Source organism: Athene cunicularia, assembly GCF_003259725.1.
Source record: "Athene cunicularia isolate RWA chromosome 5 unlocalized genomic scaffold, athCun1 chr5_part1, whole genome shotgun sequence".
In the NCBI taxonomy this organism is placed as follows: domain Eukaryota; kingdom Metazoa; phylum Chordata; class Aves; order Strigiformes; family Strigidae; genus Athene; species Athene cunicularia.
The window spans coordinates 38,059,517-38,077,903 of record NW_020799101.1 but is presented as its reverse complement, the minus strand read 5'-3'; the positions used below and the strand labels follow the sequence as shown (position 1 = coordinate 38,077,903).

The following is an 18,387-nucleotide window of genomic DNA, read 5'->3' as shown; positions in this document are numbered from 1 at the left end:
GGGAATGAGCAGCTCTGCCCATTGATCCTGTCAAGAAAAACAGTATTGATGTGACAGGCTAGTACCTCCCAGCCAGCACTAGATACTGCTTCTACAGTCTTACCAGAAAAGTCAAATACCAAAACTGGGGACACCGAATCCCCTTTATCCACCAGGTCCCTCCAAATCAGGTAGTCCTTAGATATCCCAAAGGTTAAAGTCTAAGTGTTACAATAATTCAGAAAATGAAGTATGCAACCCAACACACATCCGTGCTTTTCGGTGGCCTGACGTCACCACCAGCCAACCTGAGAGCTCCATCCTGCTCCCTGTAACCACTTGGTAATTATGTCTCATTGTACAGCATTTTTGTTCAACAACTCGCTGGCTGTTTTCCACACAAAATGAATTATTCAGCAGCAGACTGTGTTCTTGTTTCTAACAACAGCAGCAACAATACTCCATGCTCATAGAGTCCCTTCAAAAGTGTGCTGGAAACATTATTTGCTGAATTCTTCCATACTCAGCAATAGAAGATGGGGCTAGTTCAATGAAGTGAGAAATGAGGCTCAGCACAGCGCTCTGACATGTGACGAAGGAAAGAGAGCTACAGAAGTAGGAGAGAAGTCCAGCTTCTACAGCTCTACACAACTTTTCTTCCCCTCTGAGTTACTTCTCAGTGATGTAGCCATGTGCCAGATCCTCTGCCACTTTAATCAACATTATTCCTTCAATGCCTTGGGGAGATGCCGGCATTTGTCTGGATCCAGCTCACATTCTCAGGCTAAATTCCCATGGATTTCCCGTCGATACTTAACATTTTTTTAGATGCATTTAGCTCACTGCTGCTATCAAGAGTGGTGAGTGTTTGGATTATTTCCTCTCTGGACAGAGAAGATCTCACGTAGCAGCACACATTTTTGCCATCACCAGCAGTGTTAGCGAGTCAGGGACTTACCTGCCCTGCAAACAATGATCTGGTCTCAGCACCTAACACCTTTTAACATGAACTTGGGCATGGAGCCCGCAATGGGTAGGGAGTTCTAGCGGTGTCCCACGGTGTAGTAGGGAGTTCTAGCAGTGTTCAGTGTAACCAGGCAGCTATGGATGTGACTCTACTCTTGCCACAGGTCACCCACAGAGTATCAGATCCTAATCAAGGCTGGATTTGCCCTGGAATTAGATATTCAGTGATGTTAAGAGATCACTATCACCACTTCAGGGTTTTCAGAAACCTTACACTGCTTGTGACTTGTGTGGCGCATGTTTCTTCAATGTTTGTTAAAGAGGAAACACTGGAACACGTGCATTCAAATCCCATGGCCTATCAAACCATGTCCTCTGTTGCGCACACTTTCTCCTGCTGGGAAAGAACAAACAGAAAGCCAAACATCCAGAATGTCTTTCTGGATGACACTGAGCTACTCATTACCTGTGAGTACAAGATAGAAATTTAAGAAGAAGAGAATCCAAACCATAATCTTCCCTGGCATCTGGACAAACATTGATTAACATTTTCCCTCCCTCTTTCCTCCCCTCATCTCTCATCCTTAATATGTTATTTCTGCTGAGCATTTTCTATTTTTCTGTTCACGGTCAGGTGCATGAGCTGCTAAGAAACCAAGACACCCAGGAGAGCTGGGAATTCAAATCTGTGGGCTGCACTACCTATGACATCTGCTTAGGTGGTTTTGAATGAAATATGTATCTTCTGTCTGACTGGGTGATGCTGGGGGAAGAACTTGGTGGACAACACATTAGATCTTGATTTTTTTGCCATTGGTCTTCAGTGTTCCCATCTTTCTCAGGCATTATTAATCCTACTCGGTTTGGATGATCTGAATGTGCCTAACCACAAGGTAATCTAAAAGAGCAGAAGGAGTTGCTTTGCCTGATGAAAGACAACTGTGAGTGATGCTCCTAACAGACTGTGACTCTCAGCTGTCAAGTAGTGTTTTTCTTAGCTGCTAAAGCACCGCAGAGCTTGTGCAGCTGTAGAACTCGTTAGAAATACTACAAAAGTGGAACAGGTATATATACCACACAAAAGCTGGTACTTTATGCTAAATCTTACTTTTGCTTTGTGTTAAAATTTGGCCGCATTTATCTTTTAAGAAGCAGAGAGATGCAGATCTGTTCTTTCTGTGGAAAAATAATTGTGATGCCTGATTTCCTGGGATCTAGCTGTTTCTCTATCAAATAGGATGCAAGTCAGTAGGGTGCGTTGGCTGCATGGATGCAAAAGGATCTGTTGGCAGCACAGTAGAAGAAAAACCGGGATGGGTCAAAGCAGTCTGGTGCAAGACTTGAACCTGAGCCAGTGATACTTTGCTAGTGCAAAGAATATATAAGTAGGCCTATTGTATACAGGATTTCTGAAGTAATACTTCTCCCTCTATCGTTTGCTGGAAGGCCACACCTGGAGAATTGTCCTGTTTTCAGCGCTGCATTCCAATGAAGATGTAAACCACCTGGATGAAATCCAGAGGAGAGCCAGGAGAACAAGCAAACGTGCCAGAAAACATGCTGAGTTGCAGAAATGTTGATGGAAGCTGGAAGATCAGAGTCTCAAAGAAGAGCCTTTCACAAAGATTAGGAATTGATGCAAAGCAAGAGATTTTTTTTTGGTCATATCTGCTGTAGCTGAAACAAGAAGTAATTGGTTTAAAACACTGCAAAGGAATCTTAGTTTAAGCTTTAGTAAAAAGTCTTCCATCTATGAAAGCAGTGGTATTCTGTCATAGGAGGCTTTTAAGAACAGGTTAGATAAACACCTCATAGGAGCAGATTAACTCAATCTGACCTAATTTCCTTAAGGCAATGGGGTGATGCAGATGTTCTCTTAAGGATCTTTTCCAGTCCTATTTTCAGAGTTGGTACTTCCTCAGATTTATGGTATGAGATGACATGGCTTGGCTTGCTCATCATGAACAGAGCTGTGAAGTCCCTGCAGGGAAATTGTATGTACACTGGTGATGAGTGAAAAGGAGAGATTCCATCTTTTATTAGACAGCCATCTTTCATTAGTTAACTGAGTTCATCTAACATTGAATCACAGAGACGTAACTATCTGGGATCCCTAGAGCTCCACATCAGTCTTTAGACTAATAACAGGTGGAGCAGGTGTTGTGGTTTAAACCCAGACAGCAACTAAGCCCCAGCCAGTAACTAAGCACCATGCAGCTGCTCATTCCCACCTCCCTCCTCCCAGTGGGATGGGGAGGAATCAAAAAAACCCACCAAAAACCCAAACTCATGAGTTGAGGTAAGAATGGTTTAATAACTAAACTAAAATAATGACAACGATAAAAAATATAATAATAATTGCAATGAAAAGGAGTATAATTCAAAAAGGAGAGAAATCTCCAAGAAAAGACAAGTGATGCACAATGCAATTGCTCACCATCTGCTGACCGATGCTGAAGCAGCAAGCCATGCCCCAGCCAACTCCCCCCAGTTTCTATACTGGCTGTGACGTTCTATGGTATGGGATATCCCTTTGGCTAGTTCGGGTCAGGTCTCCTGGCCGTGCTCCCTCCCAGCTTCTTGTGCACCTGCTCACTGCCAGAGCAGAAGAAACTGAAAAATCCTTAAGGTAGGATAAGCACTACTTGGCACAACTAAAACATCAGTGTGTTATCAACGGTCATTCCCACACTGAATCCAAAACACAGCACTGTACCAGCTACTAGGAAGAAAATTAACTCTATCCCAGCCAAAACCAGGACAGTGGGAAATAGCTGTCCCTGAACACTTGAAAGTAAGAGAGATGTCTCTCAACAACAGCATATGTCTTAGAAGAAGAAAAATAAAGCTCATTTTATAAAAGGAACCTGTACTAATGACACTGTGGGGTGTCTCATTTTTCTGTTGATTTGAATTCTGACTGTGTATCCTCTAAATGACAGGATTTTCCTAAGTGGCAGTGTTGTATTCCCAGCCCCTGATCTGAGAGTTAAGTGTGCAGTTACCTGTAATCTGCAGATTCATACCCTATTCCTGTCTACAGCTTTTCTTCTTCTTCTTCTCTCATATGGAAATAATTTTCCAGAAGTCAATCAAATCTCCCAGACTGACAGACTTGTCCACTAAACAGCAGCTTGAGCTTGCCAGGTTGAGGTGAAAACTTATGTTTGGGGAGCTGCTGCAACATGTTGGTTTGGTGATGTTCAAGGCAGGCTTTTCTCTTGCTCAGCTCTTCCATTTTGCTGGGTCACTGACTAGATAACTATTTTTCTGTGCTTATCTGGAAGTCCAGGTCTGTGTGATAAATCAGGAGGCAGCATTGCCTGCCACAAATATTACGAAGGATGAATTGAGCCCTTCTGAATTGAGAGCTCGGAAAAGTCTCACAGATTTTTACAGTTTGCCTGTTGATGTTTAGAGTCCTTAGTACTCAGGTTTTAAAGGGCTTTTAGAAACAGGGACCTACCTCTACCTCAGGATCACAGTGCAGTCCTCACACCAAAGACTGGTAGAGTCAAAAACCATGAGAGTTGTTAGGAGTGGGGAGATGCCAGTCAGAGGTCAGCCCTGGCTTCATGAGCTGCCCCTGCAGCTGGTGGAGCTGATGTGAGAGCCTGGCCTCTGGACCACAGGTGGGTCACACATCTGCTCTGCCCAGCTGATGCCGAGAGCTGGCTTTTTGTGAGCACCCTGGGTTAGTCCTCACGTCTCACTCAGCCAGAGGCCATCTAAAGGACCCCATGAAAGGGCGTGCACCTTGGCTTGCTAAACTTATTTCAGGGAATGGGCTTATGTGCTCTCCCTGAGCCAATGCTCAGAGCTCGCCAACAGGCAGCCGAGCCTCAAAGGTAACCTACTGAATTCAGCAAGCTGTTGATTGGATCTAATTCAGCCCCAGCAAGATGCAGGAGACCACCTCTGAGTGAAGGCATATGCAGCCATTTTTCTAACCAGCAGTTTGTAGGAGGTAATATGAAACAGCTGGGTTTTATGTGGTGCCAAAAGATTTGCTGTAACCCAGTACTGCTGCTGTGTGAAGTGGAGGAAGTCTGCAGAATCTGTAGCTCTACCACCAGCTCTTTTCAGGTAGCTGATACCACAGTCCATCCAGCATGTGACTTTCCCCTGAGGCTGTTCCAGGCCATACTAAGCCGCTTTCTTTGGGCTGCCCTCATAAAAGGAGAATAATGCTGGCAGCCAGACTGGCTGCAAACCATCCATAATTGGTTAAGAAAGTGAAAATCCTTCTGTTTCCAACTGTAAATCCTCCCAGCTGTCTTTGCTAAGCAAAATCAGAAATGCTTAGTCCATCTGTTTCATTCTGGGTGATCTGAATATGTACTTTTTTTTTTTTTTCCTACTGGCCATGAAAATACATTTTAATTGTAGTATCACATGCGCAGCAACAGTTTCCGTCTAGAACAAGAGTTAAAGATGCTGCTGCAGGAAGAACAAGTTGCAACTGTATTTGAGTTTGACTCACTGCTGAAGCAGAGGCATTGACAGCAAAAGCTCCCCCCACCAAACTGGAACATCAGCCCGCTTTATGGACATCTTCAGCAGAAGGGCTGGAATCTGAAGTCATAGAGAAAATCAAACACCCTTATCGCCCTTGGGAAAAAGCTCTCATTTGTTTTGTTTCAGGTCTCAAAACAACTCTGTCTCCAAAACACGTCATGAAGGTGGGTTACCACTTCTAGCTAATATAGATCTTAAAATGATGACCCTCTGCATGTTGTCCCCATCCCTCCTGCCCCAGTGCTGCTGTCATGTGTTGAAAAATACATTAAGGCAAGGCAGGTGGGCTGTCTCTTGGTTCACCACACGGAAAGCAATACAAAGGCAAATGAAAGGGATCGGCATGTAAAGGTCCAGCAGGCAGTCACTGCCTGAGGTCTCCTCCTTGTGTCCTCAGAAGTATATTGGTCTCACTATTCCTACCTCTGTCTCCAGGGTCAGAGCTGTGGTAGTGTCTGGTCACCCTGATGCCCAAGTCCTACTTGCGTCATGAATGGGAAGGCTTGCTACCAGCTCCATCTTTTAATTCTCCTACCATATTCCATTTCTCTACTTTCTCTTGTGTTTCACTCCTTGTTCTGTCTCCCATTCCAAAAACTCCTCTGCCCTGGAGTCAGAGCTCCTGCCAGGCCCTTCAGACTTTCAGCTACTGGTATCTCTGTCTCTTTCTGCTCTGTTCCTTTTTTCACCTGAACTGTCCTTTGAGATACTCTCATTCTCATTTCTCACCCAGACAGGATTCCAGGCTGTGAATTGGATCTGCTTTGATCGATCTGTCATGAGACTTTTCACTCAGGCTGGTTTTCACATTAAACGAAGCTCTCAGTTCCCTTTGAGTATCGTCTCCCTCCTCTCTCTCCACAAGGAACCTGTGTAAGCAGTTATGTTCAGTGCAGATTCATGGCCAGATGAAAGCCTGCAGAACTAGGAACTCATAAAAGCAGTAATAGGTAACCAGACATTTGCCCTGCTCTCATTTCAAGAGTCACGTAGTCCGTAAAAACGTGTCAGGACTGGTTGAGCTAGAGCAGGTCCTGCTGTGGGATGGACTGGACAGCAGGACGAGGACTGGTCCAGCTCTGCCTTGTACGTTTCTGCCCTCAGGGCTGCACCCCACATCCCCCTTGGGCACCCACACCCACTCACATATGCATAGACTGAGGAATGTCTCTGTAAATGCTGGAAACAAAATTGCCAGTCAGAATGATTTAATATTAAACCTACCTTCTGCTACTAGTAACCAGGTCTTCTTCCTTTCAAAGTGATTTTTTTTCTTCTTGGCAGAGTTCTTTGTAGAAAGATTTTCTGTCATCTTCAGTGCTCCTATTTTGCATTTTGGATGTCAGTATTTCACAGTAGTTAACACCAAACCTTTACAGTACTGAGGTAAGTTGGGGTCTAATACATAAAATGTACAGTTTCAGATTAGTCACAGTTTTGATTTGTAGCTCTGACAATAGACAAGAGAACATATGCTCATATGCTTCTGTTAGCTTAGCTCTGGGCAGAAAATAGTGTAACGAAGACAGTACACTGGTGATTCACCCTTCCTCTGAGCTAATCTCCCACCGCCTCTGTAGGCTGTGGTGGGCAACAGTAAGCTCTCCTGAGCGCCGTATATAACAGGAGTCTGGGCACGTGTAAGCACTGCAGAGCTGGTGGCACTACTTGTATGAGAATCTGTGTTCGCCCCGGAGCCCCAGCCAAATTCCTCTTCTTATTCCCTAATGCCCTTGCCAGTTCCACCTGGCTGCGTTATAGGTTGTTTCCTCACCAGTCATGGGGAGTTGCCAGAGGTAGCTATTTGCTGGCACAGGTTCACACTCCTGGCAGCAAAACGGAGTGAAGGGGAGCCCTCTGGAAGGAAACAAAAGTTGTGAAAGTTCATTTTGCAGAGCTGCTGCTATTTATAAAACTTGGCTGCCCATAAAGGAAGGAGAAGGGCTGTGGGTAGGGCCTGTGAAGTCAGCCTCTCTTGGAGAGCGGCTTCATTCACCACTGCCATGGTTGAATAGTGCCATACATGCCCTCTTATCTGTCTACACAACAGATGCTTTCCATACGATAAGGGGTGAGCATGAAGGTAGGGTACCAAGGTAATTTCCTGGACATTACACAGTCTATTTATTTCCTGATTCCCCACCACAACCACTAATGGAAACCGTTGCTGTAGGCACAGGTCTCTGGGCTGAACAGAGTTTAAGCTGGCCCCTTGCTGTGACAGAGGGAGCATCTGTCCCTGGGAAGCAAAACAGAGGGGGTTTTTCCCCTCCCTACATCTGTGGAACCACTTACCAGGACTTCCACCTCACAGGCTGCTAACTGCCTCAAAGTCACATATTCCCACAGGTTTCCTCTCATGTTCTTATCAAATATCCATGAATTTTCCTTCCTTCAGTTGTAGCTGTCAGAGGAGCTAGGAGGGTATCTTGCCTTTTCATCACCTTCACTGAGGCAACATCGAGGCTGTTGGTGTGGTAGTATAGCCTGCAGCACTTGGTAACCAAGGAACTACTAAGTAGATCAACTCTGAACAATCTCTGGAAAACATCTCATACCAGCTGCAGCAAAGTCCTACTAACTGGTTATGCAAACCCATGGATAGTATGAAGGAACCTGATAATTTACTGCATCCTCCCAGGCATCCCATCTGGGTGGCATATTGGCCCACCGGTGTTCCTCCTTATTTAAGTAACCCCTGCCCAAGCCTCTAAACTGTTGCGCAGAGCAAGGAGTTTTGCAGTAGAAACTTGGGAGGAACATCAGTGTCCTTCAGGGTGCAGAAAGGAAGGTGAATAAACGAGCAGAGAAGAGGGGTATCAGCAGGTCCTGTGTGAATTTGGTTTGATTTGCCCTTTTCCCAGTTCATACCCTCCCCCTTCCCTTCCCCTGCCCCTTGGAAAAAGAAAAGAGAAAGGATCTCATCAAGGGACTGAGCATAAAAAAAAACAGTGCAGACAAAACCTCTGGAGATCTCATGCGAAGTATCACAAGAACACAGCTGCTCCTGGGCCTGCTGGACTGTAGTCTGGGAACAACATTTACACAGATGAAACTTGCAGATAAATTCTGGGAAAGCAAAATGGAGATGCATGGCTAAAGGGGTTGCTCTGCATTCAGCCTCCTCTTCACCTCACAGGCTCCTGGGTTCACCAGCAAGCAAGAATAGCCACATCTTTGCCTTCCTGACAGTTTTAGAAACCAGTCATATTCTGGTCTTAATTTAAGCAAAGACTTCCTCACCCTGTCCAGGTCACTTCTACCAACTGCAACGGTTAACACATATTTGGAAAAATTCTGCAGTCAGCATGTGTTTGTCTTCTCCTCACACTTTCAAAAATGATTGTGCTGGAGGAAGGAAGCCTCCCCCTCGTTTGCCCCTTCCAGCTGGAAAATCACTCCTCCCCCTCGTTTGCCCCTTCCAGCTGGAAAATCACTTCTAATCTTAACTGCCTTTTTTCCTGCTGTGTATCCTGCCAATTAAAACTGGGTCTTGTTATGAACTTCAAATAATGTGGCTAAGCCTTTGGTCAGGTTTTTTCTATTTCAATTTTCATTCTGCTCATGAACTTGGGTTTGGCTTGTGTTTTGCATCCCATATTTAGCTCATGCTTCTCTCATTTCAGCCTCAGCTCCTGTTTGCTGTCCTACTGCTCTGCCTGGCATCTGCCATTTTGTTGCTGCTGTTTCACATGTGGTGGGTGAATGGGTTCACTTGCCATGGCACTGGAGACATTTTAGCCCCTCTGGGTATGTGGATGGGCCTCTGTTCATTCCTCTGTGTACTGCATGTTGAGGACATACACATATATCACCTGGCTAAGCTAAAGCCTTGTTTGCTTGTTTTGGCTTCCAGGATGTGTATTCTCACACTGCCATTTGATTGCTCCACAGAAAAATATCATCAACTTGTAGTGGATGTGACCACCTCCAACAGAGTGTCCTTCTCTGTCTCCCCAACTCCTTACAGCAACCTACAGGCTGGGTAAGTTGGGTGGGATTGGGTGGCCTCTGCGCATACCTCCACATCTGGCTAAGGACCACTCACTGGAGAAGTGTAACTCTGTTTAAATGGGGACTCTGGAGGATCTTGCTGTATACATAGACCTCTTTCTTGAGGGCTTGATACTAGGTTCTCCCCTTTACAGCCAATCCTTATTTCACTTTTCTGTTTCCTGTTAAGGCAGTCCTTGGACAAAACCACAAGGTTCTGCCTTGGGTATTCTTAAGTTCAGCACTGCCACGGGATAAACTTGCCTGTGGTCTTTTAGGGCCTTGCTCCTCTAGAACTAAAGAGCCCCTTGATGTACAGAATGTCAAATATTCCTTCAATTTCTTTCTGCAGAAGACAAAACCTTTCAGGGAGTCTCCAAGGCTCTTCCATACTCCCTTGACACCCCCAGTAGAAGTGGTGATGTGTCTACACATCTTTCCAATTAGACTGCAAACTCTACGGGGATGTTTGATACTGCAAGGCAGAGCTGGCTGCTATGGGGAGAGCACAGTTCACAGGAGCTCTGTCGGCTTTGGTGGCACTGCTGCTGCCTCTCTCCTTGACTCTCCCATCTGGAGTTTTGTCCATGTTTCTCTCAAGATCTGTGTCACTGTGGAAACATACAGCCCCTGACTCTTTTCTCTTTGGTGACTTCCTTCTTCCAGCTCATGGCGGGAGTGTGCACTGCTTGCAGGTACTCAGCATCAAGGTACGTTAAGGACAACCATTTTCTGCAGAAAGTGGGTTATTGTATAGCACCTGGAGGCTCCCTGAGATCTTTATTATGTGCACAGTCACAAACTTTCCTCTTCCCCCCAACACTTCGCAGTGCTGCTGGAGGGAAGGAGGCCGAGAACTGAGGAGACTGTACCTTGGAGTCTGCTGTGCCCTTTTCATACTGACGTATACATGGGACTGATGCAATGACAGTATGTCAGTGAGGCCATTGCGAGAGGTAAAATTGTTTCCAAAGTGACAGTCCATGGCCCTACATCTCCAGTGATTGGAAAATGCCCTTTCTTTTACATTAAGGTCATGAGTAACAAGGCTGCCTGTCCTTGGCTGAGCTTTCCCGGGGCAGAGGCTGTTTGTGTAGGTGGTGGCCTCTCCTCCTGCATGGCTTGCGGGATGAATGCTCATTTCACTCCTAGTGAAGAGACATATGCAGCTGTGGGATGAACTGTCATGAGCAATATGAAGTAGGGGAGGGAGTCACCTCTATTTGAATTTGCCACGTGCTGTGAGTTATTTAGGATATGGAGGACTGCATGCGCCCCAGAACCGGAATCTCATTAGCTCTGTGTTTTATACAGTACCAGGTACACCTTACATGCACCCACACACACCTCCATCTAACCTTTTTTTCTGGTCTAGTTAATCACCTACAGAATTTCCCTCATTTGTCCCCTTTGTCTTTATCTCAATCATTGTTCTAGCAGCAGCTGTAGCCTCATTTATTGCTTAGACATGAGTGGTGGTGGGCAGAGGTGCTTGCTACTTCTGGTACAGATGTACGAGCCATCTGAAGAAGGTGACTGCCTCCAGGATGCAGCCCTTTCCTCCACAGTAGCTGCACATAGTGTTCCCAGTTTTGGGAAGAAGCTGCTTTCCACCACCCACCTGAGGAACATGAATTTCTCGTGCCATCCCAGTAATATAAGTTTCACACAACTGATGTAGGTCCACCTTATCTCAGAGACTTACATGCCACTTTGAGATGATCTCTTCCCTACCCTCAATGTGGTCTGGACGTGTCCCTGAACTAAAGAATATTACTTCAGTTCCTCAGAGACAATGAGAGATATTTGCCTTTTCTCCTGATATTTCTCTATCAACTCTTTCAAATTTTGGCTAGAGAAAAAAATTGTGAGATACCGCAGCTGGAACATGGGATACCATAGCCAACTGTCCGCAGACACCACATCCACTGGGACAAAAGCACGGCGAATTTGGCTGAACTTAAGTCTGTGTTTCAGTTTCCATGTTTCAGCTGAGGGACAAATGAAGTATCTCTGGGTACACTCACTTCACACTGACCACCATGGGATGAGAACAACCCATGTACATCCCTGCAACTGGGAGCAGGTTCCTGTGGCCACTGATGGGGCAGTCACACGGGAAATGTGCTTGTGGCACTTACTGAACTGGCAGTTTCAGAAAAGGAAACTTGAGCCAAGGAGCCTGAGCTCTTAGAAGCAATCAGACTGCTGGAGAAGGTCTAAACAGGCCTTATGGGCTGCTGAAATAGGCTCCAAAGCTGTTGGTCCTGCCCTGTTTGTCAGCACCATGTTCTCCTACAAAAGAAAAAAACAGGACACAGGAAGCACCAACACAAGGTGGGAGAATCAAGACCTCCATCCAATGTACTAATAATACTTAGCACTGTACACCACTGTACTGTTACTTACAAACATTAACTAATACATCCTCACAACACCCCTGCGAGGTAGGGAAGTATTATCCCCAGTGTACAGATGGGGAAACCGAGGCACAGAGAGGCTAAGTGACTTGCCCAAGATCACACAGCAAGGCATTGGCAGAGCCAAGATAGGAATGGAGAGACGGCCCTTGTCCCCCACCCCATGCTGCCCCACACTAGACAATGTTGTCTGAACACGGGGAATCCAAGAGGTCCCTTTGAAAAGCAATGCCTGGACTTGTTGCCTATTAATAATTTTTATTTGCCTTTAATGAATTATTTCACAGTTTTTCCCTCACACTGTACACCACGCTTTCATAGTCCGTTCAGCATTCTGTGGCAGCCCACAGCCTTCTCCTCCGGCACCGGGACAGCTCTGCAGGGGGGTTCATAGGGTGCTCTGTGCTTTCATTAAGAGGATGTTTAGAAACAGTTTTCACTGGCATTAGACTGGGAGCATGTGAGCTCTCACTGGAGACCAATAACACACACTGGAAAAGCAGGCAGAGGGAGCTGATGGTAAGAAGGCATTTGCTATCCCCTGGAAATGACCAGTGGCTCTCTTGGTTTCTTAGCTGTTACAAGCTCTAGTGATCTCTCAAAGCAGAAACTGTTTGTCTCCAATTTGCTTGGTCAGGAAGTTGTTCCAGGGGTTGCTTCCCTAACAGATGATAGACAGTCAGCTCAGGACCAGAGAGGTCCCCCAGCATTGCCTACTCCAGGTGTGTGACACTGTCTTGGAACAAGGCTGGCTGTAGCCGTTGTGCTCTCCTGTCACAGGGAAGGGGTATTACCATGGTTGGCAAGCAGCCATATCCAGCGTCTAAGTCTCTTTGTTTTCAAAACTTGGGATTCAATGAAGAGCAAGGGAGAGTGGATGGATGAGATGAGGATGAGGCAGAGCAAACAGGAAAATCCACCAAATGAGCTTCTAGGAAGGAAATGTTCCCCCTTGGGCACTTCAGCTGAAGCAGCTTCATCTTCACAAGGCTTCTTTCTCTCTCTGGGAACATCTGCTGAGCTTCATCTCTGTCAGCTGGATATATCGTATGACATTGGTATCTGCAGGGAAAGAGCACACACATACATGTACGGTGGTTACAACTCCCTGTGGAAGACAAACACATTGCATTGCACCTTCATCCTCGGTGCATCACCTGGGGAGCAAAATGGCTCCAGCGCTGCCTGCAGGAACAGCATCCGTTATTTGGAAGGGGTTCCAAACCAAACCCTGCAGCTTTGGTTTTGGTGAACCTCATCTGATTTGTCCTCACCATTCGTGTTGCTCACAGTCTTGCCTCAGCTAGTTTTAACCTTCTCTCTGATTACTCTTGGTCAGCACCATTCTTTGTGAATTTGCACAGTTGAAACCATCCAGGTCATCCTTGCTTGCTCTTGTGGAATACCACCTTCACTGGCCTCCCTTCCCTCAGTGCCTCCATGCAAGCCCCTAAAGGCATTTTGCGTAGTTACGCTCTGCCTTTTCACCCTCCTATTCCTTTTACAGCCTATATTTCACTCATCTCACATTTTCCCACAATGAGTAGAACTGAGAATAGCATCCTTCACATTCTCTTTGTACCCTTGCTTACCTTAAATTTCAGATTTGGAAGTCCTTCCACTATGACATTCTATCTGCGTTTTTGTCCTATGCTGTATGCTGCATACTGCCTTGTCTGTCCTGGCTAATGAAGTTCCTAGGGGCAGAGAATCACTGATTCAGCCATGTAGAGAGCTGTGAGATCTCAGCACTATGCAGGTGGTAAGCTGAGTCCTCTTTTTCCTTCCAGTATTTCCGTGAATCAACACAGCACAGGGAACATGGGAATTTTGTTTTACCTCCTGGCCTCAGTAATGAGGGAACCTGTTCACCCTGAAGCACGGGTTGATCTAAGTGAGTATGTGGCTCCAGACAGACCCCATGATTCTGCAGTCATGATCAATCCCTCCTCAAATCATGTTATCATGACGGTGACTTCACACACCCATGGCACTCACACAGTGGCAAAAGCCACATGGTATCAGAAGCAAGCAAGAAAAAAATAGCCACTTTCACTTATGTATTGATTGAAAAATGGTTCTTTGCTCACAGCCTTACTCAGACAGCCAACGAGGACCAGCTTAGTCCATTTAAGTTATTAGATCCTCAGAAACCAATGTGAACTGCACTGCAGTCCACAGAGGGCAATCTTGTCTCCTCCTCATCGCAACAGCTATGTGCCCCACACCAGCTAGGGAAATGAGAAGTGCTTGAGCTTTTAAAGAGAACTAAGAAGTGTGAGTTTTGCAACCACCAAAGCAGTTGTTGGTGCAAAGTTTTATTTAAACCTGAGAAGGGGACATCTCTGGTGTGCCCTCAGCCTGAGCTGAAACAGTGGAAGATGGATGGGTTTCCCTTCACCCAGAGCTCTCCACAAACATGCCATGGGGTAGCAGTGGGCTGTGGCAATGCAGCTGTGACTTCTCAAGCTGTCTTCGGTGAGGTGGGTCTCCCTGCTGAGTCTTTTGCAGGTTCAAATGCATCACCCTAGTCAGTCCAGAGGGTGGGATTCAGTGATTAAGTTACTTGCCCCCTCTGGGGCATTCTTAATGAGCCAAGAAGTTCTACTGCTGCTTGTGTTAGACAAGGTGTAAGAGCACCCTGGGCTGTTCATGCATTAGCATTTCACACCAGTCCAGCAGATTTTAAAACAGCTTTTTAAAACAGAATTGGTTTTAGTTGTGCAGCCTGCCATAGTGAAGCAATTCATTCAAGGGAGTAGCCCTATATTTTAGGCCTAAAATTAAATCAGCACATGGCAGGCAGGTGACTATTGAAGACCCAGCAGTGTGAAGGCAGGGCAGAGTCCTGCTGCACTGCAGGCACCTCCCTGCAATCTCTGCTCTGTGCCCTTCCAGGCTTTGATGGGCCACGCTCGGGGTACACATCCCTGCTGCTGAGCTTCACGCTTTGAAGGTCTGTCTGATGCAGGTGGTAACTACCTGCCTGGGCCTGCAGGGACCTGACGCCCGGCTGAGGGGTGGAGGGGGCTCAGTGCACAATGAGGCAATGAAAAGTTGCCAGCTCCCAGATAAGGTAGCTGGCTGCTGATGGCACAGCCTCACTCACCTGGGAGATTTCCACATGCCTGGGAAGCCAGGGGCAAAATCAGGTGTGGCTTGATAGAGGGCGGGAGATACTCCCATCGCAAGCTAGTTATAAATCTCCTAGACAGGTTTTGGCATGTTTTGCTTCCTTTTTGAGGGCCACTACTTCACCAAAGAGAAATAATGAGAGCAGTACTCTGATTACAGAAGTGGAGCTCTGTCTTTGCCAAGTCTTTTCCATCAAATAGTATTACACCATACTAGTTCTGCCTGCAGAAGTGTTTCAAAGCTCCATGTAAATGTTAATGAAGAGAAGACTCATCTCTCCGTGAGGAAGAAGCGATCCCCTTCTGCTGATGTGGAAACAAAAGGTAAGGACACCTCAGATAAGGGATCAGACCCATACAAAAAGATGCTGGCGAAGCTGCAAAGGGAATGTGTCTCCTGGCTCTCGGGACCACGCCTGTGTCCTTGTGCAGAGTAGCCTCCTGCCGTTTTAAAGGTCATTTCTGCTTCTCCCTGTGCCACAGAGCCCAGTTGCTTATGTGCTGTGCAGACACCATGGCCTGGGTTTTGTTCCCAGGACTTCTGAGGCCAGGTGATGGCCTGGTCTCAATCCCAGTCAGTACCCACCTTGACAATGTGGCCCCACCAGTAGGAAGCGGCTGAACGAGGCTGGAAGGTGAGGTGTGTGTTTGGCTGCCCAGGCTGCACCAGCCTCTGGACACAGCGTTCATGGAGGGCTGCATGTTTGCTCTGCACACAACTTAACAGTGGCTTCCCCCTTCCTTGCTAAGGAGGGTTATACAATTATCCTGTGTTATTTCCATCTGCTTTTGTGATTTTTGTTTGGAGGTAGCATAAGAAATCAGGCCAAACCCAGCTTTCACCGTTGACAGACAGTAAATAGCCATAAGGGATTTGCTGTGTTGACAGCCCTTTAGAACAGTAAAACCCTTTGCTAGCTAATTCCTCTTTACCGTTTAAAATCTCCCCCACCAAAGAGAATAACTGCCAGTGATTTGTGCCAAAACCATTTCTTATTAGAAAAACAAGAACACACAGAACATGACTGTAATAATAACCAAGTACTTCTACCAGTGAGCCTAGTGAAACCTCAGCTTAAGGAAAAGAACTGCATTTTTCAGGAGACACTGACTTATTCCAGGTCACAATAATTCTTCATAGTGTTACCTGATTCCTACTGCTGTGTTTTCACAGCCACATCCTTTCTTACTGTATGCATTAGCTTCTTTCCCCCTGAATACCCTTGAAGTTTTCCATAATCATAAATAAAACAGTGGAACGCTGGCCTTGAATGGCCTAACAATAACAGGGAAGAGCCTCTGATGCAGAGCTGAAGGCCAGAACTGTTTTTTGTATACATTAAGGGCCTTTGGGGACACTTTCTGGTATGTTTTTGCAGCAAGCTGTGGTATTTGAAGCTGTTGCTGCTGAATAAATTAGTATTTATTTCAAGAAGCAATGAGGGATACCAAATAAATAGTATCACAGGGAGGGGGGTGTGGTGGAGCACAGAAATACATATTTAAAAAATGGATGTAAAGTGGTTCAGCTAAAAGGACTTTTTCACATCTGAGCTTAGTCAGAACCTCAAGGTTAGGATAACTTCTTATTTTCCACTGACAATTTTTCTCTTGCATAGGCTTCTCCATTTCCTGGTTCTGGCAAGGGCTGAAAGCAGAAGGGCACACTGTAACTAAAATAGGCTAAACTGAGCTTTTAAGCACATTTGCTCAGGGAGTGTGGGGTGCACAGCTGTGCTGTCAGACTGCCCAGAGCCCATGGTCGAGTGCGGCAGATGGGACCAGGCACCCTTACAGGAGGTGGAAGAGGAATTTGATCCCAACACACCCCGGGTGCTCCTTCAGGGCAAAGCCACTGCAGAAGCCCTGCAGGGCCAATGCCAGCTCTGACAGCCCCCTTGTCTGCCTTAGTTCCCTGAACATCAGCTCCACCGTGCTCTGCCAGGACCCAGGCTCATTCCTGTTTCACACCCAGTTCTCACACTTCCATCTTAGGCTCAGGTGGAAGAGCTGCTCTGTGGGGTTTTGCTTTCTTGTGATCCTTTAATTTTGAATTGAATATTACAAAATTCCTTTCTTTTAACAGAAATGGTTTCAACCATGGTTTGGTTTCATTTCCCTACTACTATCTGAAAAATAAAGCCACAATCTGTGCATCATGGAGATGCATTCTACCCACGTTCTGAGGTTAGGTAGGTTAGCATAAAGGTGGTTGCTCTGGCAAGGCCAAGTTGTTTGAAGTTATAAAAATGAAATGTTGGGTTTTGACACATGGTTGCCAGATATTTGAACAGGTAAGTAGCTGATTTCACAGCAAAAGTTGAAGCATCCTGATGAATGCTTTGTGAGTAAATGTCTCTTTAATCAAAGTAGAATATTTTTTTTTACCATTACTGAGATGTGGAGGACATGGCTACTGAGGATTACAAATAGTCTCCTGGTTTTGCTAAGGGGAAAAAGCTTTTTCTCAAAGAGTCAGAAAATATAACGGTTAGGATACATTCTTCCCCACCCTGCTGCCTTCTTCAAAAATAACCAGGGAGGGAAAGAGAGGCAGGATCCTCTCCATACAGATGGCATTCCAGCAGTAGTCTCATCTTCCAGGTTGTGCTGCAGCCTCGGCAGTGCTTAATCTTTGGGCACTGCAACCTTGCTGCACTGTGCGATAGTGCTCAGTGCTCGAAGGGGAGTACAGCTAAGGGCACAGTGCGTCATGCTCATCCCTGCGGAAATCAACACAATCGAGTCAGGGACACGCTAAGTCTCGTGAAAAGAAATGCAGGAGCACTCAATGCAAAGCCGTGTCCCCGCTCCCCTGATACCTGTCGGCTGGCGAGATCTTGCCTCTTTCAGGTAGTAGAGGGCCTTGTTGAAGTCACCCAGGTGGTAAAATGCCACTCCCGATCGATAGAGCGCCTTGAAGTTCTCGCCTTCTTTCTGAAGCACTTTGAGGCAGTACTCCTTGACTCGCTCATAATTCACCAGCTCGGCCTGGAGCAGGCAGGCTGCAGGGGATGGGCATGACAGGGAGACAGACAAGACAGGAGAACATTAGTGCTGTATTTCTCGCTGCTCTTGCAATCTGCACAGGGGAAGAGAGCAGTTTAGGTGAGGGAAATGACTCAGACCCATGATTCAGAAAGGGTGCAGTCATATGGATTGTGTGCCAAACCCAATTGTTCGCAATTTAAATACCAACATTTCTATTTTTGGCATTGCAAAGTGAAGGGATTGTGTTTGCTCAGGGGGTGGGGGGCCAGGGGGAGACCAAGGACATGAGCATCCCCACATCCCTCTGCAGAGCAGGCATGCCATAGGGTCTCATGGCAGCGCCTGGCTTCGTCTGTAGTAAAACGGCTTCTCGGACTGAGGGCTGG

General features: G+C 46.3%; 1 protein-coding gene across 1 annotated transcript; it reads right to left on the bottom strand.

Annotated features, from left to right (window-relative positions):
* Positions 1 to 11,793: 11,793 nt before the first annotated feature.
* On the bottom strand, positions 11,794 to 18,061 carry TTC9 (tetratricopeptide repeat domain 9; the record flags this gene model as incomplete). The annotated part of the gene is made up of 2 exons (XM_026850005.1): positions 11,794 to 12,938; positions 17,833 to 18,061. Coding segments are annotated over 2 exons (309 nt in total), but the record flags the coding sequence as incomplete, so codon positions are not given.
* Between the last annotated feature and the right edge of the window lie 326 nt (positions 18,062 to 18,387).